This window comes from Protopterus annectens, chromosome 3.part1 (genome assembly GCF_019279795.1).
Source record: "Protopterus annectens isolate FY-2018-M chromosome 3.part1, PAN1.0, whole genome shotgun sequence".
Taxonomy (NCBI): Eukaryota; Metazoa; Chordata; order Ceratodontiformes; family Protopteridae; genus Protopterus; species Protopterus annectens.
This window is the reverse complement of record NC_056732.1, coordinates 47,631,673-47,659,610: the sequence shown is the minus strand read 5'-3', so window position 1 is coordinate 47,659,610 and position 27,938 is coordinate 47,631,673. Positions and strand designations below refer to the sequence as shown.

Sequence of the window (27,938 nt, the reverse complement as noted above, 5' to 3'; positions counted from 1 at the left end):
AGATGTTTTTGTTTTTTATTTTGTATTTCGGTGTATTGCAAATATAGCACTGGGTATTTATATAAAAATAAAAAAGCGGTTGGTATAGCCAAGTTATGACAATTCAAGTTGCGTCATTTTGATCGTCTTGCATTTATTGATTTGAAATGGTTTGAAGATTGGTAGCCACTGTAAATACAAAGAATGTTTTTTGGACTTAACACTTTTATAGTAAGTATACAGATCCAAAACTGAGATAATGTGACTCTACTGCATTTGTTGGGGGTATTATCGTACTTTATGAACTTGGGTTCAAAACCTTTTCTGCCACTCCAGAAAGGTAAGAGTGGCAGTGATTGATGGAGTCGTATGCAAGAGGGGCATGTACCTGGTCTACTAAACCACTTTGAAGGTTTAGGGAACCCCGAGCACTCCAGAAGCAGACTTTGACTCTTAATGGGCACAACCCAAATGGACCTCCTGGTTCTACCACAAATGGGTGCCTAATACTTGCCTCATAACAAGGATAAGAGACTGTCAGTACAAGCAATACATTCTCTGTTTTTAGCCCTTTCTGGTGGTACCTCTGTTCTCCATCAGACCTGATACACCCATGAATTCCCAAAACACATACTCTTAATACAAGACAATGGTAATAATATCTACCTCAAAAACGGATCCCCAACTTTGGTTTGATGCTAGAATGAATAAGTAATGTTAGTATTACAGAAACCCTTTGCCACATTTGATCTGAAGACACATTTTTGAAAAAGGTAGTTAGACTGGCAGAATAACGCATCCTGAGGTCTGCCTTGCAGATAGGTGTGCTTAGCTTCACTAATTCAGTTTGTACCTGCTGAAGAAGGTCGCTTATATTGTAGGGAAACAACATGCTCTTTCAGAGGTTAAATTCTGGAGCTGATAAGCTGATGTCTTGATTTCAGATTTAATTTTGTTGTGATTTCTGATTGTGTATTATCTTTCTGCAGTTTAACCTGTTTGTTAGTAATGAATTGAATACTGAACTGGGTGCTTCATTCTGCCTATGTACTGATGGACAGCTCCACCTCCGACAAGTTCTGCACCCGGAAGCCTCTAACAAGGTAAGAAATTCTTTCCACTTCATGCCTCTTGTTTGTTGCCAACGTTGGTAAATGAATTGCAGGTGCTTTTCTGTGAAATAATTTAGGTTACAAGTTAGTACCTTACCTGGCATAAAGCTGACGGACGTAGAACATGTTAACTACTTAGAGTAAATTCTAAGCACTCTGACATTACCCATGCTGGTGTAAATGCTTTTCACATTGTATTAATCATATGGATACTACAGTATTACTGATTTAATTTAGCTGAAAATTGTTCAGATTCTTCCCTCTTCACTATATGACCTTTGCCAAAGGCCCCATATACAATATACATGGTTAAGACAACTTTGCCTTGTTTATAATACAAAGTGTATTACTTACTGGGAAGAGTGCATTTGTGACAATTGCTTGTTTAAACAGAAAACAAAATTCATATAGTGTATGGTTATGGTATCCACTGAAAAAGTAGAATTGTTATGAAGCTGGTTTTGTCTCAAGTAAAGTGACTGAAGAACTTCAACTTTTTTAGGATACAATTTCAAATTTAAAGGAATTAACTCTAAATTCACTCACTGGTAGTGTAAATTAGCTATATATATATATATATATATATATATATATATATATATATATATATATATATATATATGTATATATATATATATATATATATGTATGTATGCATAGCGTGTGTGTATACCATTGTGTGTTTGTGGCTGTGTGTGAAGTGTAGGAAAAGAAGCATGACTGTCGCATTTTTCCTGTTACTGTTTTTACAATGTTTTCTTGTTACTGATCTTTTTCTGCCTTGCTATATATTCGAATGTCCCAACAGCATTAACGGACATTTTAGGCTTGTACCTGTATTTTTGCATGACTATCCCATGTGCGGTGTAAAGGTTTGGTTTGGCAGCAGGCCGTATGCAAATATGGTAAAACATTTAAACAATGTCGATTGGGTAACGTTGTAGCAGTCTCTCAGAAATTTCTGGCTGTAGCATTGCCACATCCAACCAGCATGTTACATTTGCAGCGTCTGTAAATTTTTTTTTATTTTATTATTTTTTATTTTATATTTGTTAACCGGGGGTGTCTGACTGAGCCGAAAAGGCCCTTTTTCAGTAGAGGCCCAGGGAGAAAAGCTCCACATAGAAAAATTGCCGATACATTTAGACATGATCAGTATACACACAAATTACAAAAGACATGTTTTTACAGTGGTATGCAGCACACCAACAGTTACAGTGGAGAGAACAAACCATATTAATTTAAAAACAAAGGTACTTAATAGAATTGTGGTGTACAGCTGAAATTTGGAACATGGGTAGAATACATACATTGTACACAGGTACAGTACATATATTGTACATTAGCCAGTGTTTGCAAGAATGAAAACTATTATCACGTACTCTAGGTTTAGTATGTGTACCTTATCCACTTTCACTAGCCTGGGGTGCAATCATGGCACTGCCAACTTTGCTTGAAATGTTGCCTGATGAGGTCTTTAAAGGAGGCTTTGGATGATGCATTTTGAATGCTAGTGGGGACAGAGTTCCATTTTTTAGCCAGTGAACTACTATATAGTGCGTCTCCAAAGCTATTGTAGCTGTTGGTGACTTCTAGTAGTAGTTTGCTTGATGATATAAGAAGCCTTTTGGCTGAGTGATGTACTAGGTTTCTGAGGGCAGGACACTTATTGGGGAGGTAATGGATAGAATGATAGAGGCAGAGCTGATTGTAGGTTAGGAGTTTGGGCAGTTCAAGCCAGTGGAGCTGTCTCAAAGCAGTACAGTGATGAGTTCTATATGAGCAATTGGAAATTCTGTTATAGCAGGCTTCCATTTTGCTTAGTTCAGTTTTATTGAAATTAATCAGAATGGGAGATGCATAGAGAAGGGTGGAGAGAAGTTGGGAGCAAGCAGTGGCTGATCTTGTGTTAGTAAGAAATGGTTTGATACGGTAGAGTTATCCCAGTTTGGCATGTACTTTTTTAATAGTTAAGTTGAGATGACTATCAAATTTTAGGTGGGAGTCTATGGTTATTCCCAATAGCTTAGCCTGTGCCACTATCGATTGGAGTAGCGTTTGTGGAGTAGATATTGAATTGACTGTTGTAAGTGTTTTTGTTAGAACTGGTTATAATCATAAGCTGAGTTTTCTTTGGATTGAGGATAAGTTGGGTGGTTAGGTAGTTTTCATCATCCAAGAATGCTAGTTGAGTTGTTTGCAGGAGGGTGGAAATGTTTTGTGCAGCACAGATTAAGGTAGTGTCATCTGCATACTGAATTATAGATGCATGTTGTGTGGAGGTATGGAGGTCATTTGTGAAGACTGTGAATAGTAGTGGTCCTAAGATAGAACCCAGTGGGACTCCTATAGTTATGGGCAGCTGAGGAGAGAGAGAATTTTCCCATTTCACAACTTGGTGCCTGTCAGTTAAGTAACTTTGGAACCAGGTAAGAGTGGAATTTGATAGGTGATATTGGTTTAGTTTGCTTAGCAGGATTTGGTGTGAGACTGTCAACTACTTTGGACATAGCCAAAAAAAAGAGTCGACACCTGCAGGCCTTCATTTTTGAGACTGTTTGTTTATTGTGTCTGTGAAGCAGAGGAGGGCTGTAGTGGTACTATGGGCAGGTCTGAAACCATGCTGAGTAGGTGACAGGATGTTGCTGTCTAGGAGATATTTTAGCATCTGGGTATGGATGCATTTTTCTAGGATTTTGGCTAGGGGGTAGAGTAAAGCAAAGGGTCTGTAGTTATTAAGTTCAGTGGATGTCCCACCTTTATGTGTGGGTGTAACATAGGATATTTTCCAGAGTTTGGGCACATAGTTTTCAACAGTTGATCTGTTTGAGAGTGGTGATTGGAATAGCAATAGCATCTGCTGTGAGTTTCAAGAAATAGCCAGGGAGTAGGTTGGCTGCTGTTGATGAGGTTTTTAGTTTGGAGAGCATGCTTTTGATTGAAGTGGTGGAAACTGTTTTGAGGGTAAAGCTTGTATTAGTGTTATTTGTGTTGGGGGGGGGGGGTAGTGAGGATGGAACTGTCCTGTGATACTAAGGATAGAATTGAGTTCACAAAGTGGGAGTTGACTTGTGTTTTGATGGGAACTTTAGTGTCAGGGGTGGTTGGTTTGGGGTAGCCTTTTGGGTGGATTTTAGTAGCTGGTTTACATTTTTCCAAAATTTTTGGGGGTTGTGTTGGTATTTAGTTTGTAATGTCGTGTAGTAGTATTTTTTGTCCAGCCTAATGCATTTTTTGCACAGTTACACAGTTCTTGGTACTTAGTTAGGCTTTGTGTTTCTTTGTTTTTTTTGATAGTAAAGCCAGGCAGTGTATCTGGATTTGAGGATTTGTTTGGTTTCTTTACTGAGCCAGGGGATTGTAGAGGTTCTAACCTTGATTTTGCGCAATGGAGTGACGGTGTCTAGATGATGTAGAAATGTTTTGTTAAAATATGCTACAGCCTGGTCAAGTGGGAGGGTTTTTAGGGGGGGGGTCCAGTCACAGTTGCAGAATAAAGTATTGAGAACCTCTGGAGAGATTTTTTTTGTGTTTCTAGTGTATATATAGTTGGTGGTTTTGCATATGCTTGTTTTACTATGTATAATGTATATTATGTTGTGGTCACTTAAGGTGTCTGGGAGACTGCCTGCGTGGGGGTACATTGTGAGGTTGTTAGGACCCAGTCAAGGATGGATTCCCTTTTAGATTTTTTATCACATCTAGTTGGAATTTGGACTAGCTGTTGGTAGCCATGGAGATTTATTAGATTACTTGGTGGTTCTGATATGCAGGTGAACCAATCTAGGTTGAAATCCCCCAGAATAAGGGTTTCTTGTGAGTATGTGGAAGAACACCAGGATAAGAAGTCTTCAAGGCTAGCAGGTGTATTACCAGGTGGAATATAGATCACAACTGTGATTACCTTTTTAGGGTGAAGTTGAAGTTGAGATAAGTATGTCCCAATTATTGGGGGAGGGGTAGGAGTTTGGTAATTGACGAACAGTTAAGTTGGACTTGTAAAGTAAGGCAGTTCCACCCCACTTTACGAAGTGGTCTGTCTTGTCTAATTATGTTGCAGCCGGTAGGGAGAACTTCTGAGTTAGCTATGTTTTCTAAAATATTCCTTACTGAGTTTTATTCATATTTGTTCATATTTTATTGTTGATCCTTCATCAATTCCCTAATCTTTGTTGTTTCTGTTAAAGCAACTATGTGTGGGGAGTAGTGTGCTATTGTGGCCTGGAGTTTAGGTATTTTAATATTTAGCATTGAAAGATGGTTGGTTTTGCTGCTGCTGTTGATTTGCCCAGGGATGAAGATAGTGGGGGTGTTATGTTCTGACATTTGTGTTGGAGCAGTTTGTGTTGGACAGGATGGATTTGGGCCTGGGTTGGGGTGGATTTCTCCACTTATGGTGAGCCTGGTGTTAAAATGGTGATACAGATGTTGGAGTTTGGTGAGGAGTGTAAGAAAGTATTGTGTTTTTTTTTTTGAGTAGGAATGAGAGCATATGTGTTTAGTTCTAAATTGGTCCGTTATGTAGTTCTTGATCAATTGTGGGCAGATATTATAATGTGTGTGGTGTCTGTATACGAGAGTGCATAATGTAGTGTTGTGCTACTAAGTTTAAAGATATTGCTAGAGTGATAACTTGTGGTGTTTTATAAAGAATTATGAGAAGACAGACTAGACTTAGTTGTGTGATATTCATGGTTATAAAGTTTAAGTTGGTACTAGGTGGGAGTCTGAATAGGAATTGTAGGGTTTCACTATATGTGGATGGGTAAGTAGTGTGGGTGATGTAAAAAATGCCTAATGGGAATGAGAGTGATTTGGGAGTATTTTGTGTAGAGCAAGTTGGTGTGGTATAATGTGATCTAACTTGAGCTGTGATTGGTGGAGGTGATGTGAGGGTGAGCGGTGGGTGTGGCTGTGATTACTATTCATGTAGAGGTAGTGGGGCTGGGAAGGAATAGGGGGCAGCGCAGGGTAGTGGAAATAAAGACAGTGACTGCTTAGTGACAGTAGATGTTTACAAATAGTACTGTGGACAAGTGCTTGAGCAAAAAATGGTATGATCACTGGTTTAGGGACAGTAAACATAAATGTATGATGAGCCGAAAATGTTTTTGTGCTTCTTTATTTTCAAGAAACATATAATTTTATAATATGCTACGTTTTGGGGGGAGGAAGTCTACTGTAGCAATATCTTTCTTCCTAAAGCTTGGTTACAAAATTGCATTAAAGAGATGTAATTATGCACAAAAGGGGGTGTTTATAGCTCGATCTTCACATATTGGGGAGCACAATTTAAAATGGTCCCTTCTCTTCTCACTTTATAAAGGGGTTAGGGAGTTTGACAAAACTAAAATAATATCACTTTTAAATTTTGTGTAACAAAGCAAGTACTACCCACAAATGAAATGGGACACCCGTTGAGATGCATAGAGAGCTATTTAGGTTTCTGGCAAAATAATCTGACAGTCTCCTTGAACAGCTCAAACTGGGTGAAAGTGTGATTTTAATTTCAAGATATGCAAGGTCACTTTTGAACACTGTTTATTATGCTGTTAACCAGGCAAGTGCACTTGTCTGATGAGTTTCTCCAGCCATGACATGGGCCATAAGACACGGACAAAAATGACTTGCAAGTCATATTATAGCAGTAACATAATGCAACACATAATAGGCAGAAACAAATGATAGCGTAATGCAGTATAGAAATCATACTCTGTAGTAACACATAGTGGATATTCATAATTTTATACTTGGGAGAAAGTGGCAGGACATACATGGACCCCTCATGCTTCAAGTTGGTAAGAAATACCACAACATGTTGAAACCAGAATTTCAAGAAAGAAAATGAGTGGCAACATTTTGTATGTATTTATAGATATACGTACGTATGAATATATAATATAAATATAGAATAGAGAGCTATAGTGCCCAAAATATTAAACAAGGTTTCATATCAAGACTTGGGTTGCCAAAGTGAATGTTGAACATCTTTCTCCTCTTCTTTACACTTTTTGCATGGGGCAAGTCCCCGCAGCCCTCCCCAATGTGTAGACAAAGCCCACCACAGCTCCCAGACTAGTTTTTACCAACTCTGAGATCACTATACCTTGAAGAAAACGGAAAATTGAAAAATGGCACCTTAGGCTTAGTATGTGCAAGTCAGGATGTTATCATCTTATCTCCTCATTTTGGTACTCTGCAGAGTTCCAATGTTTTACATGGTTATCACATTTGTAATAGAAAGCAAATTAACTTTTAACACAAAGTACATGCTGTAAATTCTGCTTTAAAAATGCCAGATGTCCTATGTCATGCATATACCCTGTGAATTTATTTACAGAAAAATCCTATCAGTATTTTAAATAATTTTGTTCCTCAGAATGCAGTTACCCGAGGCTGAAAGTAACCATTTTGGATCATTCTGTATTTAGTAACAATTAGTCTGGTCTTTCACATGTTCCCTTTGAATTTTAGGATTTGTATTGCAGCTGAAGGTACAACAAACTTGACATGAAGTACAAGCTCTCCTGCCACATTCCTTGTTAATGTATTCCGCATAATATTGAAAGAGTACTTCAGGACAGTTTGCGATCTTACTGCAACACATTCTGTAAAATAACAAACTAACCCCTTGCAGTCTGTTCCTGAAATAAGGGATTTTAGATCAAAGATGCTAAAATACAGATTAATGCAGTTTGTAATGCTTAAAATAAGCTATTAAGGAGAAGCACTTCACTGATTTTTGGTTTCTGGATTATTTCACATGGTGTTTTACTTTCCTTTGCTCTCATGGCCTCAAAGCACATCTGTCTGTGGGTATGCAATTAGCAGTGCTAGGGTGTACAGAAGTACTTGTATTTAACAGCTAAAGCATATGATGCACCATCTAACTCTGCAGAGCTACAAAGCCCCTCCCCCTTCCTAAGCAGCAGCTGAATATGCTAGCACTGCATCTGATGCAACAGACAGACCTTGTGCCACGCCCTTCCACGGGCGAGTTTGTATCAGTGGTAGCAAATAAGTATTTGTCAGTGCTGAACATGGTCTTTCACCAAATGTGAAGCACACTAGTGGTTAAAGCTCTGTGGCTCATAAAGTGCAAAAACACGAGAGAGTAAAAAAAAAAAAAAGAAAGACAATAGCACTTGACTGTGTTGACTGCATTCTCCCACTGTGCAGAATGGTATTTGAGGAGCTTCAAGTAGAAAGGTGGTTATTTGCAAGGGATGAGGAAGAGACTTGACAGCGTTTCCTATCAAAGCCCGTTTTGCATTCACTAGATGCTGTGGTGTACCGCTACATTGTTGTACTGATTGATCTTTTTACAGTACTAGCAATACTGTGGCTGCATTATAAAATGCTTGCACACGTTCCTTCTTTTGGCAGCTGATTAGTTATAATTCAAATAATCCACATTTTAACTTTAAACTTTACATGTGGCACATGTGAATCTATTACTAAACGGTTCCCAAAATATTTGTAATCATGTAAAACAGTTACCGTTTTAATCTTCATCAATTTGCCTTCCTGGGAATGCAGACAACTCTTGCTTTGTTTCATTAACAGTTTACTCTTAACAGACACTTATGAAAAACAGCAAATTTATGACTCCCATCTACTGGCATACTTTGTTGACCTGCTACAAGTTGTAGATGCTTGCATGTTTTGTTTTTTTTGGGTTTTTTTTTTTCATTTTGAGTTTTGCCCATGTGCCTGTTGACCATCAAACCTCCACTAGATCACACATGCCCTGTCAGAGGGCATCATCCAGGCCTTCATGAAGGTGCGTTCTGCTCTTGCTGGCCTTCCATAATGGAAGCCTTTACCTCTCTTTATGGCCTAACCTTGTCCCTAGAGGTGATGGGAGAACTTGTCACCACAAGTGCTGCCTGTGGCCCTTGTTTGACCATTCATCAACAGAGGCTACTGTTATGGGATTTGGCTGCCACACCCATGTTTTCCTGGCACTGACCCACTGCATCACTTCTCCAGCTGACATGCAGTCACTGGAGCAACATAGAAAGCCATGCAGGAACCCCCCCCAATGATGGGCCTATATGTCCTATCAGTCTGTGCTGTCAGCAGCCTGACCTGCTAGCTATAACTTTGGCACTAATGTGAAATAGCAAGGCAGTGCTTCAACAGCAAAACAACTTTCAGTGTTACAATGGTTCACTAATTCTGTACTTAAAAGCTAGAATGTTCATCCTGTGTAGAACATTTTTTGTAATACTTGGTTAACCAAGTATTGGCAATCGTCGGTGTATAGCTTTAATGTACTGTATATTTAATGCCACACTTGGGCAGGTGGTTAAAAATATTGCTACCCATAGACCTTGGGTAGAGAATGCAATGAAAATTCACTTCATACAGTCTTCTTTTATTGCATCACATCTTTAGTTATGTATTCTGTGCCTCATATGTATCCTTTGATATCCGATGTCTACATTGTATGTGATTGTCACATCTGTTGTCTTGGAGTTAAAAATGTAAATAGTTGCATATTTAGTTAGGTGTGCAGACTTTAAAATGGTTTTGTTATGAAATGCTTGTAGTTGTTTACTCGCTGCTTCCTTCAGAAACTCATTACAGCACCATGAAACGGAACGTTTCAAAAAGGAAAGACCGGTTCTGTTTGTGTCTGAAATCTCTAACTTTTCATGAGTGTACTGCACCCAAGTGACTGCTGTTCTTTTCCTTTGTTGTGTGGAACTGTTGTTTGCTAAAATCTCTTTAAACAAAAGAGTGTACATTCTCAGAACTACTACTGTCATTTTTCTTTCTTTGTCTGGAACATTTGTTTCGCAATTCTAACGATTCTAAATGCAAGAAGAAGCTACATCAAGCTGCACGGGTTATAGATTTTGGTTATATTCTGAGGCTTTAGTCATCTGCTTTACTTACTGCAGATACAGTAATTGTTTGTTTTTCTGTCATTGGTCTGCCATCCATGAATATCTTTTTTTTTTTTTTACTTGTTATGCAACTGAATTGTTATTTATATATAATATAATACAATCCTTTTAAAGAAGCGTTTTTCATTTATTCATTTGGCAAAGACTACTTTTGCTATTGAAGGGTATCCTTACAGCATTAGTGTGACTGCTTTCCACTATTTTTGAAGACTGGGTATGGGCTGTTAACTGTGTTGGCTGGGGCATTTAAAACAGGAGGTTGTAACTATAGTCTTGGTGTTCAGTCAGCAGTGTGGTGGGGGTATACCTGTGAGTACTGGTTAAAGGGTACTGTCACTGGACAAATACTGTCTTCCTCCTGGGAAATAATGAATGTGTGTATGTGTATATGTATATGTGTGTGTGTATATATATATATATATATATATATATATATATATATATATATATGTGAAAAGCAGGTTGATTAAACCTCAGCATTGATACGTTGGTACTGGGCTTGGACTGAGATGGCTGCTGAAGTTATAGCCCTGTTCTGGGGTTGAATGTATGCAGCTAATGGAGTGTGACAGGTGTTGGCCATAACCCAAAGCATTTATCGTAAGCTCTTAAGACCAGTAACCCTCTTATGTGCACATTAGGACAGCAGTTGTGCAGTTTTGGGCACCATAATCACTTTCACCTCGTTACTTTGTTGGCAGCTGTGTAGATTGTCTCTGCAATCCCTGATCCTTCATTGCAGTGATTAAGGTTGTATTGCTGTGCTATTGTTACATAATCTCTCCCAGGACTGACTGCTGCACACTTATCAGTGCTACCTCCAAAAGATGGATTGTGCTTAGTTCTGGAGTGGAACACAAACTGCTTGTACAGTATTGTTGTAGCTGAAGCAGAAATGCATTATTCCCAGTGGCAATAATTAGAATAAACTCTGTCCGAGAAACTGTGATTATTGAAAATTACTGGAAGTTGTTTGCCTTTTTGGTGTTTCCCGGTTAGGGGTTGCCACAGCGGACCTCTGGTCCGCTAATGATTAGCAGTAGATTTTTTTATGGTGCCGAGTTGCCAGCCCGATGCTCAACCTTCAGCGAAGGCACACCCAAGTACGTTCATTAAATTAGAACCATGTGGTTACATGAAATTGCATACATTAAGGTCCCAAAGTCAGATGCTTCCCAATTATAGAAAATTCATGCTTTATACAGCTTCACAGTAAAGCTCATTATTTTGAGTAGTTTATGAAAGGACACACAGGTGCCTTTCTCCTTTCCGTTAGCAAGTTTGCATTGTTTGACAGTATTAGTTGCAAAAAGGAAATTTTCAAATATGATTGTATTGCTTGTTAGCAATAACTTATTATTTTTTTTTTTTTTGTCCATTTAATTTCACGTTTTGGACTAATGTTCTTTAAGATGAAGAGTTATAATGTGTTTTCCTTAGCATGGAAAAATTGCTGTTATTTAATGAAAGCATTTCTGATCATTACCTTTTAATACTGGAGTTGAGATTTTTTTTCAGTTACATTAAAGGCGTTTGGTCAGGACATCTTAGCTATTGGCCTGGCCTGGCACCGGTGTAGTGGTATAAAGCCCTACTTCTGACCAGGAAACCCATATTTGATTAACGAGGGGCACTGGAGTGAGCAGGCAGTGGTAGATGAGCTTGAGCAGATGCTACCAGCCTGCTAGTCCTGGTGCAGGAAGGTGGCTAGGCAGGCCAGATTACTGCGACCTGTTGGTGGGGTAGATGCTGACCTTTCTCTAAAGCTGGGTAGGCATGTGCTGTAGATGCCACACTTGCACCACTGAGCAGAAGAACTGCCATGAGTTGCCACATGCACAGCTCTCTCTCTCTCTGACAAGAAAGTCCAAAAGCTACCTACAGGAGGATGTTAGGTATGGATCTCCTCAGGACCAGGATCTGTCCCACTTCCTAATGCTCACATTTTCACTCTTGGGGGGGACAAGTGGGCTGTACACTGTTACTGTCTAGTTCAGAGTGAATGGGCTGTAGGACTCTTGCTTGGGTCACTTTTCTGGAGGAAAGGGCCAGAGGTGCACATGAAGGGGAACCACTGGGCAAGTCCAAAGGAGGATGCAGTGGAGGATACATTCATGCTGTTAAATGGGGAATAGAAACTACCTAGAATTTCACTCCATCTTTATCCTTTGGGTATTTTTTTTTTTTTAAGTTAATTGCATTTATTTTCCCTATCCAGTACATACTACTTGTAGCATAGCAAGGTGTTTTGTCATGTTCACTGTTAACTCAGTAATGCCCCCATGCATTATTTTTTATTTAGTTGTAACAAGAAAAATCTCTATTGAATCATCACTTATGACATGGGCAATTCTACATATAACAAACTAGACTGACATTCAGTTACGAACATTATATATCTCTTATAATCTATTCAGTCATTGTCATTCAAACACTACATAGTTCATTCAGTTTCTGCCTTCCCTTAAACCTCATTCCTTCAAAACATTCTTCATTTATTATTCCCATAATTCCCAAATTTCTGTTATTTACTCCCTACCCTTTTCTAAAGATCCCATTTCCAGTTTTATCTCTGTTACTATATTCACTACTTCTAGTACTGTTGATTTAGACTTTGATTTCCATTTTCTAGTAATTGCTTTTTTGGCAGCCACCAAAAAGGCCTTTAAATATGTTTAGGCAATTCCAATTTTGTATCACAGCTCAAAAAAATGATTTCCTTTAGTTACACCAATTTGCTCACTCAATATTTCTGACAGAATAGTGTGCAGGAAATTGGTAGCCTTCCAAGTCATTATACTCACCTCTTTTTATTCCCCATCACACCTCCAACATTTGCAGTCTACCTCAGGAAAAATTCTTTGGAGTGTGCTTTGGGTATAAAAATACCTATTCAAATGCGTCCAAGCATAAATCAACTCTTCTAGACTTTGTTGCATACTAGGGAGCTGTACTTGTATCCTGTATTTTAATGTAACCAAGTAAAATATTGATAGTTTGTTTACAGTCCAAATTATATGATCTTCTAATGACAGCCCTTTTATCTTCACATTCAAATACATACATAAATCATGAACCCCCCTTTGCCTATTTTCCATGGATTGCCTAAAATTCATAAGGACCTGTTTTTTTTCACCTGTGTGCCCTATTGTTTCGGGACAAGGTTGGCTGACCTGAGCCTTTATTTACGTTGAAGATAAATTGAAGCCCATTTTGGTTAAAGCATCTGCAGTGCTTAAGTTACTCCAGACGACTTGAATGTGTGGGAAGTTTAGCAGATACTCAGCATGCTATATTTGTGACCATGGATCAGGAGTGGCCCTAGGTCCAACTGGTGCCCTAGGCAAAATGGATCCATAGTGCCCCCCACCACACTACCTGGTGCCCCCATCCTGGTTTACCTACACCAAATAAATACTGGAAAAGCACTCCTGCTAGTCCGGCACCCTAGGCGGCCACCTAGTTGGCTTATGCCTAAGGCCGGCTATGCCATGGATATGTGAACACTTTTTTACTGTAATACCAAATGACCATGGAGTAGAAGTGGTCAGGTCTTTTCTATCTCATAACACTGAATAGTCCTAATAATCAAATCAAGTTGATTTGTACATTGTTGGAATTGGTATTGACTCATAATGTTTGTTTTTGATGGGGGAATACTTTTCACAAGGTTAGGTGTAGCTATGGGCACAGCATGTGCCAGTAGCTACACAAATATGGTTTTAGCACAATGGGAAGGATAATTTGTGTTTAATTCTGACTGGTCTCTTGGCCATATCATCCACTGTAAAAGACTTATGGATGACATTTTTATGCTTTGGGCAGGGACAGTTGAAGCATTATTGGATTTTATGGAGTCCTTGAACTCTAGTACTGATTTTAGATTTACTATTAAATGGTCATATTCAGAGATGGGTTTTTTTAGATGTCAACTTACATAAAAAATATAGATGGTATTTTGAACACCAGTGTGTTTATAAAGTCATGCTGGAAAAATGGAAGAAACAACACCTGGTGAAAAGAACCAGTGAAATGTATCCAAAAAAATAAAAGTAAGCAGAACAGAAGAAGAAACATTCACTGTGCCCAGCAATAAGAATGTGTTCTACAGAGTGATAAAACTGTAAACCACTTTAATATATAAAAATAAACACAAAATACAGGTAAGCACTAAAACACAAAATATAGTTAAGCACTTTCACAGAACTTTTTCCGGTTCATCTGACCATACATATGTTAAAATCATTCATAAATTTAATCAGAGCTCAAAGATCCTACTAACCAGTCACATTCTAAAATCAAATCACATGCTAGAAACTTAGATACATAGAATCACCTGGCTAAGCTTCTTAGTGGGCTGGTCTTAGAGACCTTACCATTCAACCCTTTCCCCTTGTCAGCTTGTAAGTCTAGGATCCGGTAAAGCTCCCTATACACTGTTCTAGTGGGGAGATTTCCCATTCTTAAATCTTTGTGTAACCTTTCAATAACCTAAAAATTAAAGAAATGAGCCCCATTCACCTCTATAGTATGTTTCGCTAAAGGCTTCTTATTTTTATTCTTTATATCTCTAACAATGCTCCCTCATCCTTTCCATAAGCTACGATTCATCTTACTTGTATAAAAATGTCTACATTGTTGGCACTGAGCTAAATAAACTAAATGCCTAGTGTTACAGTCCACTCCAACTTTAAACTCAAACTTCTCTCTCCACTAGCTGGGTGTGTGAAGGAACAATCAATGTTAATGTAGCGGCAGAAGTTACACCTGCCACATGGGACTGTACCGACTCTGTGTAATATGCATTCTTAGTTCCAATGAACTAATTTAAGGGCTGATAGTATGATTAGTGAGTTGATTGGTACTAAACCTACATTCAACTTTAAGAGTAAAAAAAAATCTTTTGAAAAACTTTTTTGTATTATAATGAAAGAATGCATACTCACACACCCAGCTACTATTAGAACAGTAAAACAACCATGAAGGTAAGAATAGTGACCAATCACTTTAAGATAACAAAAGATTTGAGCATTTGGTTCACAGGTAAGTACTACGCTATCTGCCCAAGGGCATCTATAAGCCTAGCCAGAATGTGTTGGCTTTCGCCACCCCCTTAGATTAGTTCCCTGTGCCTCTGTCCAGCAGAACTATTAGTTCCCCGTGCCTCTGTCTAGCAGAACCACTACAGTAATCCCCGAGGTAAATTTTCTGTTTCCCTTCCACTTGTCAAGGTTTCTCTGGAAGAGTGTTAGTGAGGGGATCTGCCTAATGTAGATTGGAATCCTGTTCCAAAGCATGGGGAGTCCCTGGGACAGGAATCTGTCCCTCAAGCACATCCTATTTATCATTGTGGTGAGGTTTAGATCCATAGAGCGTGTGGGGTTTTTTTTTTTTTTTTTTTTAGGTGGAGCATGTCCATCAATTCTGAGAAGAACAAAAAAGAATAACTGCAAGGTACATGTCTCTGATTAATAAAATATTGATGTATTTTTTGTAATAAAAATGGGCATTATAGCTGTATTAAGATTGATTGTATTAACTCAATAACTATTAATTGAATACTAGGGTTGCTAGTTTCTTCTGTCCCACATGCCGTCTCATTAAACACACAAATAATATGGATCCAAGATTTTTCTTGTGTTTTAATAAAAGTGGTAGTGTCCTGAGGAGATGAGGCAACACATTAGTTATGGACACAAATTTGTGGAACCAGCTTTATTTGGAACTTTTCAGTGCTAGAGATTTTGATGTAACTAATTGTTGTTATTGCATCCACCACACCATGTAATGATGCCCGAAGTGAGCTTGTTTGATAATTTAAGGACAGCTACATAAGTAGCTGCAGAAATGTAGATCTGTCATGTTGTCTTGCAAAAATTAAGAAACTAAATTTTAGGAACAATTCCAATAAAGAACTTTATGCCATGATTTCCTATAGCAATATAGCTTAATTTTTTTTGGGGGGGGCAAGCTTTTAAGTAGAAAACAGTTTGCTTTTTCTTTCCAAGTGTGTAGTCTTTTGGATGAGACAATAAACTGGGGACCCATCTGCTTGAGTTGGTGATAACTCAGCTGTATGTAAAAGGTCCCACTGCATTTGTCAAAAGAGTAGGGGAAATTCCCTGGTGCTTTGGCCAAATTTCCCTCAGTAGCATAAGTACCACCTCTAGTATCACAGGGAAAGAGCCACTAGCCTGATGGGACTGTCCTGATCAGCAAAGGATGAATGGATGGATACATGAACTCGCTTTTATCATAATGAGCTAGGGTATGGGGGCCACAGCCCGCCATGTAGAGGATGCAGGAGGGCACACCCATTCCAAAACATTTTTTAAACATGCATTTTAAATTCATGATTAAGTAAAACTGTCTGAGTTGTGTACTAATTAATTTTGTTTTTCCTTTAAATGTCCGACTGACTCATATTTCATTAATTAGTGCTTTCATGTACACGAGTAGAGAAACAAAATGAAAAGTGAAAGATATATGGTGAATGTAGTACTGTTGTGTCTATGCACATCCTGTACTACTGAAAATGTATCGGGCAAGCTAAAAATGCTACTGTCTTTACACTTAACTGTTTGACTGTAGCCAAGTCTGAGTATTTTACACTGTGTCGTGTTTGTGTGTTTGTGTGTCCCAATATGCATGTCTTCATGGACATGACTGCATCGTTCTTAAAGTAGATAGAAGCAACAGCTGTAGCTTCATTCCATTATTTTGTACTAAAATCCTGGCCACTCGAACTCCTTACTCCCCAGCTAAATTTGCTAATTCTAAGGTTGTCTTTCATTTTTATTTAGAAGATGTTTTATCTTTCATTTAAGAAGCTGGTATTTTGAACCGATTTTTAGCTTGCATGTGACTGTATTTTTGTGAAATTTGTTTTACACCAAGTTGTGATAACACATTTTCATTGTCAGTTGGCACACAGGATTAAGAAGCTGTTAATGAGCTGTTTCATGTGGTCAAGGGTTTGATTCCCTCTGCCTCCATTGTCCAACTGTGACTCTGAGCAAGTCACTTAACCAGATACCACTCCCTGGCTGAGTCTGAAAAAGGTCCCTGGAGATCAGTGCTCTAACTCGGAAAACAAATGCACATAAAATGAAATCATGTGGCACGGTTCTGTGAAAACATGATAAAAATAAATTGCATGGCTTTTTCATAATTCAGAGGAGGTCAGGGGGAATTGCTTGCCCCCTGGAAAGGAGAAACACAAGGAAGGTAATAATTTGAAATATCAGTGCTGTCCGAGTCCTGAGATGGGTAGACTGGCCAGTAAAATGGACTCCGTTAAGTTCAAGATGGTAATTTCTCTGAATATCCATTTTCTCCAAGGGTTGGCAGTCTGAGTTTGTATGATTATTTGTGGGTGTGGTGGTCTTGTCCCCACATCTGTGGGGAATGGGGTTGAGGCAGAAGCGAAGGCTTTGCTCCAAAATAAGGATGTTTAAAGAAGAAGAGCAATGTTCAACTTCTTTTTTGTTTTTGTTTTTAGCATAACATGACTCTGCAGTTTTGCTCCTGATATGTCAATTGGCAGCCTACATCAAGACTATGAGCTGCCTCCCAAGTCCTCAGGAAATCTAGCCGATCTGTTCCCCTGCCCCCCCACCCCCCCATGGGTATACTTAACAGATAGTAAATTTGCAGTTTTCCAGCTCACTAACTGACAATCTTTGCAAAGGGGTTAGAAAAAAGAAAGTCAGTAGAAGGATTGCGCAGTGGTGCAGCAGTTGCATTGTCACCTCCCAGCAAGAGGTTCTCCAGTTCGATTCTCGGCTGGGGTGCCTTCTGTGTGGAATCTGCGTGTCCTTCCTGCTTTCGTGTGGGTTTCCTCAGGGTGCACTGGTTTCCTCCTATGTTACAAAGATATATATCTAGAGTGTTTGTCCCCAGGCCTCCTCTGAAAATTGGCTTTGTTCCAAGTTCGACTTTCCCGGTAAACAAATGTTAAATAAGTACAGTCTTGGTAACTTAAATTAGAGGGATGGGAAGTCGCAGAGAATCCTGAAGAAGGCTAACTGTTTTGTCGAGGACAGAAGGCTAACTGTTTTGTCGAGGACAGCAACCAACAAGCAGTTTTCCGTCATGACTGGGTTGTGGATAAACTTGGTAGATACTACTAGTAGACTTACTCCATCTAGATTTTAAGGCCTTTGAGTCTGTCGCACATACATGGTGGATATAATGATGGGGTGGGGGGTAGAACAAAGACTAAAAACCTTTGTAGCTGCATGATTGGTAAGATACAGAAGGTTGTGGTGAGGAGACCATGAGAAGAAAAAGGGAAGTGATTATTGGTGGGCTAAAATATCCGTCTCTGTATCTGAGGGAGTAGAGAACAAAATAGTCTGGTCCTGATGACACAGAGCAGTGCAGCAGTGAAAGGTGGAATGAGTCTAGCAAATAACTGTGAAAGGGTGAGCAAGTGAGCAGAAAAGTGAAGATTGAGGTTCATTGCAAGGAAATGCAAAATGCTGGTGTGGAATATCCGCTAAGGGGCATAAAAACAGGCAAAAGATCCTGGGGCTGCTAATTACACTGACTGGCCCTCCAAGACCAGAGTGAGAAGAAATGGCTGCAGCAAATGGAATATGAATGTGTATCGTGAGAGAACGAGAGGCTCCAGAAAGCAAGAGGTAATGCAACTCTGTAAGGCCTTTGTTACTCGTACCTTGAGTACAGCATGTGGTTTTGGAGGCCGAATAAGAAAAGACGTTAGAGTGCTAGAAGAACTCCAGGGAAAAGCTGCTAGAAGATCCATGGGCTGAACTCTTTGCACTTGACACCTGAAGAGATGTGGGACACATCAGGTTAGAGATGCAAAGGAATCATTCTGAACAAGAAGGATCGAAGAGGAAGGAAGGGAAACGACTGCTACTCAATTTCCCTGGGCTGTAGTTTGAGGATTTCTCCCTGTATGCCACCAGAGCTCCAGTACTCAGACTTGTGACAAGTCTGAGTACGAGTACTGATAGACTTCTAACACATCAGAAGAGTTCCTTTGGTAGCCAGAAAGCCTTCCACTTAAGTTAATCAAATAAGAAACCTTTTGTTTATAGACTTTTGTTCATAGGCTCGGACAATGATTTGAAGTCCCAGAAACATTGCAGGCTATGTACAAGGACCCAAAGTTGCAAGTATGAAATGTTCGGACTCCCAGAGGAGTTTTCAGTGGGAGTTGGGGGACGGTGTGCATTAGGGTACAACTCTGAGCTATGGAATTAAACGAAAGCCATCAGGCAAAAGTTGCCAGAGATGAAACGAAACAATATTAAACAGAAGAAAATCCAGCAACTAACATAGCGTGAACAGGTTGATAAGAATAAAAGATGTCACCACACTAAAATGCAAAAGTTTTAATATGACCAAAGGTAAGCACTTTCACAGTAGTCAAAACTGTTTCATCAGTCCTAACTAAAAGGACTTGAATGGTTTGTTGTTTAATATTTCTTCTGTTATACTTACACCGGAACAGTACAAGATTTTGAGAAATGGACTGTCTTTTGTTCCAGCACAGGAATCTAACTTGGCACAAGTGCTTCTGGATCTTAAAATTTTTACCAGGAATTTCTCTCTCTGTTTCCAGTAGCACTTGGAGCACCAATGAATTTTGGTAAACCTGGGGCATGTATCCCAGAGAAACCTCCTATTACTTTGCCTTTTACTGCAGGTTGTGATGAGCAGACTAGATCGATATTAACTGATAAACATCCCTGTTCTTTTTATAATCTTACTGAGGCTGAAAATGCCACCTTACATGATTTGAAAAGGCTTAATTCTATTGAAATACGGCTGGCTGATTTAAAGATTGTAGTTATGGATAAGGATTTTTGCATTATCACAATGGAACAGCTTTAGAGTGATGATTCATAACAGCCCATATCCCGGCCCCAAATGGCAGCCATTATTGATGGTCTCAGTTCTGCTCTTTGATTTATTGGTAACCGGTATGATTACTGAGGACTTGTATAAATATTTTTCAGTGGAACATCTTATTATCCTGATACCTTTGATACCAAGGACTTTTTGACTGACTTTTATTGGCGTGTATGTTGTATACCAGTTGATCAAGAGCTTTTATTTATTACGCTGGATGTTACTTTGTTCACAGTGACCCCTAATAATATTTGTGTCAACTTTCTGAGGTCTTTTTATGAGAGCATGCTGTTTTTCCAAATATGAAGATAGAAATGCTTTGCATGCATCTGGAGCTGGTGCTCGACAATGTGTTTGTATTTGGTGAGCAATATTATTTACAGATGGATGGCATAGCTATGGGCACAGCATGTGCGAATAGCTACACCAATCTTGTTTTAGCCTACTGGAAACAAAATCAGATTCTTAGTAGTAATGTTTTTTCCCCAGTATATTCTCCACTATAAACTTTGTGGATGATATTTATTTGTTATGGGCTGGTACGGAAGAGATGTTTCATGCGTTTGTCACATACATGCAAAACACTGCTGAGTTCTTTAAGTTTGAGCCGATAGATATTTTTGGCTATCACTGTAGCAGAGATGCTCTGGGTGGTTTTAAGACTGGATTTAAGGATTGTATAGAAAGCCCTGTAAAAAGAACTCTCTTACTTAAAAGTAGTATGCATCATATTCCTAAGAATGTGCTCCGAGGACAGTTCCTCAGAGCCATGCAATTCCATACAGACAATGAGTCTTTAGATCAACTATTTGAGGATCTGAAAGGTCGACCATATTTTTCAATACAGTGCAACCCATAAGGAGGGAAGCCCAAGAATGTCATAATAATAGAGAAGTGAGATGTGAGAAGTGAGATGTGTGTTTATGTATTCGAACATGTTAATCTGGTCTGTGATGCATTGAGGAAAACTGGAGGATTTTACATAGTTGTCCCGACCTCAAGGAACTTGTAGGTGATGTACCCAAGTTCTGTTGTCATAGTAATCTCTCAACTCTGCTATAAGAGTACTGGTAGGGCAGCTGATTCTATAAGGAAAGGTTCCCCTTCGATATAAAGTAAAAGAAAGTGTAAAGCTTGCCAGTATATTTATTCCAATCATTTCTTTGAGCACCCGATTCTACACCATACTATTGATTTGTTCTTTTTACGCAGATTGTAAAACATTGAACTTAGTTTGTTATGCTTTCTGTGAGTGTTGTTATGCTTTTTATATTGGTAAAACTAACAGGTGCTTCAAAGACATGATTCTTGAGCATCTGAATAATTTCAGGCCTGGCAAGACTAGTAATGCTCTTGCTTCAATGTCTGTAGATATCTGGCCAGCCACATAAATTTAAACTTTTTGTTCTACAAGTCATCCAGCAGGATTTGAGGGGGGGCAACCGTGGGAATAAGACTGAGTTGAAGGAACAGAATTGGATCCTTGAACTGCGTGTCTTACAGAGCTTCTGGGTTAAATGATATGGTGTGGCTTAAGCCAGCATTGAGAGCACAGTCTTACACCTTTAGCTTATATTGACGTAGGAGAAAGATTATTACTATGTTTATATTTATAATTGCATCATTTTATTGTATAATCGTATGAGTAATTAATTTTATTGCACATGAATTTCTAGTTAGTTGACATCCAGTTTTTGGTATGTTGCTTCCTGATTTTTATATTCCTTTTAGGTTATGATGACATAATCAAGAATCGGCATCACCATGTGTGATGTTGTTTTGGATGGAGTGCTAGTGGATTTTGCAGCAATTTGTTTAATGGCCTTTGTTATAACTTAATGTAATATTTAAGGAATCGTGCGCTATTGAGGAGTAAGTTAGCTGTTTGAATGTTTGCCTTATGAACTGAATGAACCATAATGATAGGGTTTTCTGGGAGCTTTTATAGTTTTAGCGATGTAAACGATCCAGTTTGTATATTTATTCATTTATATCTGATTCTTTGTATTAACTCCCTATTACATTGAAGGGGTGGGGTTATGGTTTTTAAATAGTTGGATGTGCATTTTTTGTTTGGTCTGATGAAGCAGTTTTGGATACTGTGAAAGCGCTTACCTTTGGTCATATTAAAACTTTTACATTTTAGTGTGGTGACTTCTTTTATTCTTAACCTGTTCATGCTATGTTAGTTGCTGGATTTTTTCCGTTTCAACTCTGAGCTCACTGCTGTTCATACTAGTGCTGAGCTCACTGCTGTTCATACTAGTGCTAGATTAGATAAGTACTAGTGCTGAGCTCACTGCTGTTCATACTAGTGCTGAGCTCACTGCTGTTCATACTAGTGATAGATTAGATAAGTACTAGTGCTGAGCTCACTGCTGTTCATACTAGTGCTGAGCTCACTGCTGTTCATACTAGTGCTGAGCTCACTGCTGTTCATACTAGTGATAGATTAGATAAGTACTAGTGCTGAGCTCACTGCTGTTCATACTAGTGATTAGATAAGTACTAGTGCTGAGCTCACTGCTGTTCATACTAGTGATAGATTAGATAAGTACTAGTGCTGAGCTCACTGCTGTTCATACTAGTGCTGAGCTCACTGCTGTTCATACTAGTGATAGATTAGATAAGTACTAGTGCTGAGCTCACTGCTGTTCATACTAGTGATAGATTAGATAAGTACTAGTGCTGAGCTCACTGCTGTTCATACTAGTGCTGAGCTCACTGCTGTTCATACTAGTGCTAGATTAGATAAGTACTAGTGCTGAGCTCACTGCTGTTCGTACTAGTGCTGAGCTCACTGCTGTTCATACTAGTGATAGATTAGATAAGTACTAGTGCTGAGCTCACTGCTGTTCATACTAGTGCTGAGCTCACTGCTGTTCATACTAGTGCTGAGCTCACTGCTGTTCATACTAGTGCTGATCTCACTGCTGTTCATACTAGTGATAGATTAGATAAGTACTAGTGCTGAGCTCACTGCTGTTCATACTAGTGCTGAGCTCACTGCTGTTCATACTAGTGCTGATCTCACTGCTGTTCATACTAGTGATAGATTAGATAAGTACTAGTGCTGAGCTCACTGCTGTTCATACTAGTGCCAGATTAGATAAGTACTAGTGCTGAGCTCACTGCTGTTCATACTAGTGCTGAGCTCACTGCTGTTCATACTAGTGCTGAGCTCACTGCTGTTCATACTAGTGCTAGATTAGATAAGTACTAGTGCTGAGCTCACTGCTGTTCATACTAGTGCTGAGCTCACTGCTGTTCATACTAGTGCTGAGCTCACTGCTGTTCATACTAGTGATAGATTAGATAAGTACTAGTGCTGAGCTCACTGCTGTTCATACTAGTGCTGAGCTCACTGCTGTTCATACTAGTGCTGAGCTCACTGCTGTTCATACTAGTGATAGATTAGATAAGTACTAGTGCTGAGCTCACTGCTGTTCATACTAGTGCTGAGCTCACTGCTGTTCATACTAGTGCTGAGCTCACTGCTGTTCATACTAGTGATAGATTAGATAAGTAAATGGTCTGGAGGGAGAAAATCAACAAAGCTGTGGTGTGCAGACAATGTGGCATTACAGATGGACTCTGAACGAGAACTTTAGCAAACAGGGGAATTGAATGCAAAACTGAAGGCACATGGAATGAAGCAGAGTACATATATGGCAGTTGTAATGGCAGCAAATTGGGTGAGTCAAGAAGCTGAAAACCAAGATAAAACTGACAATAGTGGAACAGGTTAACAGCTTCAGATATCTGGGAAAGGTGTTGTTTGAAAAGGGAAGACTGAAGTTTAGAATAAGAGGGTCTACAGCCAGTTGGCACTGAATGTCCGTGGCAGTGTATGACAGAAGATTGCCAAAGAATCTTAAAAGTATGTGTACAAAACAGTGGTGTGTCCAGTACTACTGTATGGTATAGAAACCTAGGCAGTGAAGGTAGAGCAATTGAGGAAGCTATTGATGGAGATGAGGTGCCAGAGATGGGTGGAAGGATGCACTCTGGGGATATATGAAGAAATGAGGACATTGGAGCATAAGCCCAAGTAGCTCCAGTTACTGAGAAGGTGAAGATTATGATGTTTCAAGCACATTTGCAGGAAAACGCAAGCCAACCTGTTGGAAATGATTTGGGATGGCAGGAAGAAGGCACTAGGAAGTGAGAGCATCACCAAAACTAATGGACGGATTGTGTGAAGGAAGACCTGCGACAGTCTGGCATGATTGCCAAAGAAGGTAGGAGAGTGACCTTGAATTGAGAGATATGGCGACAGTTGATGTGATATCCCAACCCATGTAGAAAATCAGGGTTGATGATGATATTTATGAAAGCTAGTATTTGTCTGTCTGGTCTCTTATGGAGTTTAAAGTGCAGTACACATCCCCAAACTTCTGCTTCTTGGCCATTGCTTTTCAGTGATATTTGGAAAAGGTGATGACATCCTAATTAGGGTTTGTATGGACTTTTTAGAAAATTCTGCAGTGCCACACATGGCTTTTCCCACTTGGAGCATTTGATCTGGCTTTGGGTGTAAATGTTATCTATAATCATTAGAAAGCCTATCTTTATTCTGTAATTACTTGTATCCCAGTTTGAGTGTGAGGAATCTCGCATTTGGCAGGCAGTACTCACTCGTTTAGATCTGGTCTTGTGTCCTATTGTCCTGTACTATTGCAATGATCTTCCAGGGTTGTGTAGCATATTTTGTACTACTACTGTGTTGGTCACCAAACAGTTGTGTTTGAGTCCTGCGTTATGAATTTTAGTCTTTGCAAACTTGAAAAACTGAAAAGGTTTTTGGTTGGTGGAGCCATCATTTTAGATAATGACTGTGATTCCATGTTCTGTACCCTTGCTGTATGCATATGCAGTTTTGTATGTTCTCTGGATTTATTCTTTTGAATATTTCTCATAGTGATTGCTGCAGTATGTTTTTTTTTGTCCCTTTATGCCATGACCTCCTTCTCTGACAGCCATCAGTGGTAGCAACCTAAATGTTTGTGTGTTGCAATTCTTCCTGACTGGCAAAAATTCATGCAGTTCCGGGGAATTCCCAGCCCAAGGGTTCTGGTCACTAATTTCTGTTTTTCTAAGTATACTAAGCCTGGGAGCATCCCTGAACAAACTGGATGTCTCCTTGAAGTCAAAGTTCATTCCAAAGTATACCATTGTGAGGCGTTTGAAAAGGTTATGTCCACTGTTGTAGAAGTGTGAAAACAAATATTCTGTGAAATGACTGGTCTCTCCATGATTTGCCAGTTTTTCAGTAATAGAAACATAAAACACTTTGAAGGAAGTGTTGTCTGCTGTGATTTGAATCTGCTGTGATTGTATCAGTGAAGGATATCTGAGAAAGTGTGAAGCAGAACATAATCCTCCTGTTGCCGTTATTGTCTATATGAAGCATCCACAGCTGCTGTTGCTTCTTCCAGAGTCGTAAATGTCATGATTTGATTTCACCCTTGGGATCTTTTCATGGATCCCTTTTATGTTTGGGTTCCTCATTTGCGGGTGTTATGTTTTACTTCTGTCTGATGTACTTTAATTCTGTGATTTGTGAGCTGTGGTAATTTTTCACCACCCAGGTATAATCTTTGGGGACACAATCTGTTGTTGGGCCTATTAATGCAGAGTAGCAGTCACTAGCAAATGCAGGTATGGTAATAGCTACCTGTATACTCTAAAATGAGGTCTTCAGAAGCATCAAAGTTATTTTGTTTTTTCCCTTCATCCTTATCCCTTTATATTGTCCACGGCCTACCTAATTTATGCCTCATTCATTCATTCTGTCAGAGTGTTTTCATGACATGTCTAATGGAGTTAGAAAAAATAAAAGCACTGATAGCAGTCATGTAACTGGGAAACTACTTACAAATGTGTCACTGAGCATTGCTTTGTAGAAACATATGAAGTACTACAGGTAACCCTTTCAGAACCCACCACTGTACTAATCTAAAGCAATTAGGCTGGCTTGAATTTCAGCAGCAACTAAAACTTAATCAACTAGCCATAGCCCATCAAATTCTATATCTACCTGACAAAACACCTATACTATCTACTCTTATTTACCCCTACCATAACCTAAAGTCCCTAAGATCCGCACACAAACTTCTTGTAAATATTGACAAAGCAAACAACAAGGCTGGAGATTCTCTTTATTCTAACACTGTTGGAAAACACTGGAACCTGCTTTCCTCTGAACTTTCTACTATTCCCTCTAAATCTCTCTTTAAAAAGAAACTTAAGCTCTACCTCAAATCACAATGGCTGTGCCCCTGTACTAATCCTGACCAACTCTAGCTCCTTGACACCTGACTAAAACCTACACCTTAAAACCCCAAATCTACTTCTTATTTACAGCCACTGACCTATTTCTCCTTCCTACTATCTTTACATGTTAAAAAAATTTTTTTTTTTTTTTTATTTATAAATTATTCTTTCCACATGGAATACCACTAGATGTACTTGCATAACTGCTAAGTTCCTCTTAATCTCCTTTATCCTCTTATTACTGTACATTATGCTAGTATTCTCAGAGAATGTCACTTGTAACAATATTTTTGTCACAACATTTTAACTGTTTGTTATAAGTACTGCATTTTTACACTTTATAACTATGTCTCCAGTTAATGCTTTCTTTTACTCTGTTATTTTCATGTATGTCTTTAATGTAAATTAATTTTAAACTTTGGAGCTTATCTCCCCGGGCCTCTACTGAAAATGGACATATATCCAGCTAGACTAGCCTGGTCAACAAATGTAAAATAAAAATAAAATAAATAAATAAAATAAATACTGTGCTGGTCCAGTAACATAAAACATGAACATAAACACAGAGGGTGATGCAATGCTTTTTACTGGACTAGTATTGCGGTGGTGGTGCTGCAGTAGCATTGTCTCCTCACAGTAAGACACTGTCCTGTTCGATTCTCAGCTAGAGCGTATTATGTGTGAAGACATCCATGAATTGGCATACCTTCGTTGAAGGTTGTGCATCAGGGCCGGCAACTCGGCATGTAAAAATCTACTGCTAATCATTAGCGGACTGGAATTCTGCTGTGGTGACCCCTAACCAGGAAAAGCCGAAAGACTCAACAAAAGTATAGGTTTTACAGTTACTGAAATTTTCTGCCTAGCAGGAGTCATTCATAAGTTACAGACTCTACAGTGCTTTAATATCCATTTGTTCCTAGGAAGGGAGCTATATCATTTATTTATCTTTGGCTAAAAAAAGACTCTTCAAAAATGCCAGTGTGTGGGGGGGTATGTATTGCTTTGATATTGTATGGCACCTGTACCTCAGACAGAAGAATTGTGTAAGCTAGAAATTTTTTTTAAAGACCCAAGTTATAACCGGCTATAAAACTGAAGGTTCTCCCTGCATGATTCATTAGTCGGCATTCATTTCACAAGAATACAAATGTTCAGGTCAACTACTGTTACATTTATGAGGAAAATTTAAGTGAATAAAAGAGGTGCCGGGAAAACGCATTAAATCCAGGGAAGGGGGAAACAGTTATGTTAGACTACTTTTAAAGTGTACTTTTATTTAGATATTTGAAACCGAATGGGATGATTTCAATAATGTCCATGTCAGAGTGATGTGTTAGGAAACTACCAAGAGAATAAGGTATTATGTTTGAATGTATGAGTATCGTGTTCTGTTGGTAGGCTACATGGACTTTAGATGCATTTATTTGACCATGTGGTACCTTAGGATTAGACTTGTTTGCATTTCTAAACGTCAGAAAGAAAGAAAAATCTAGCCTAGAATTGTGAGCTTTTTATTTTTTGATGTGTTCTGTAGTTTATGTGGTATTCTCCTGGGGCTGGAGGCAAATCATTTTCCTGTTCACTAAATAGTACTGCAGGTCACCCTGGAAAATGATTCTTGGTTTGAGCCATTTGCTAAAATCATATGAATAATTGTAAACATTATTCTGTGCAAGGCATTACTAGTGATTTATTTGGAAGCTGTGTGTGTGTGTGTGTGTGTGTGTGTGTGTGTGTGTGTGTGTGTGTGTGTGTGTGTGTGTGTGTG

General features: G+C 38.9%; 1 protein-coding gene across 3 annotated transcripts in view; it reads left to right on the top strand.

The window, feature by feature from the left end:
* Nucleotides 1-27,938, top strand: part of ESRP1 (epithelial splicing regulatory protein 1) — a 627,793-nt gene that overhangs the window by 112,497 nt on the left and 487,358 nt on the right. For all 3 annotated transcript variants that reach the window (XM_044066542.1, XM_044066541.1, XM_044066543.1), the window contains exon 3: nucleotides 969-1,082. In XM_044066542.1, the coding sequence (XP_043922477.1) occupies nucleotides 969-1,082 (114 nt within the window). The remainder of the gene's footprint in view (nucleotides 1-968; nucleotides 1,083-27,938) is intronic.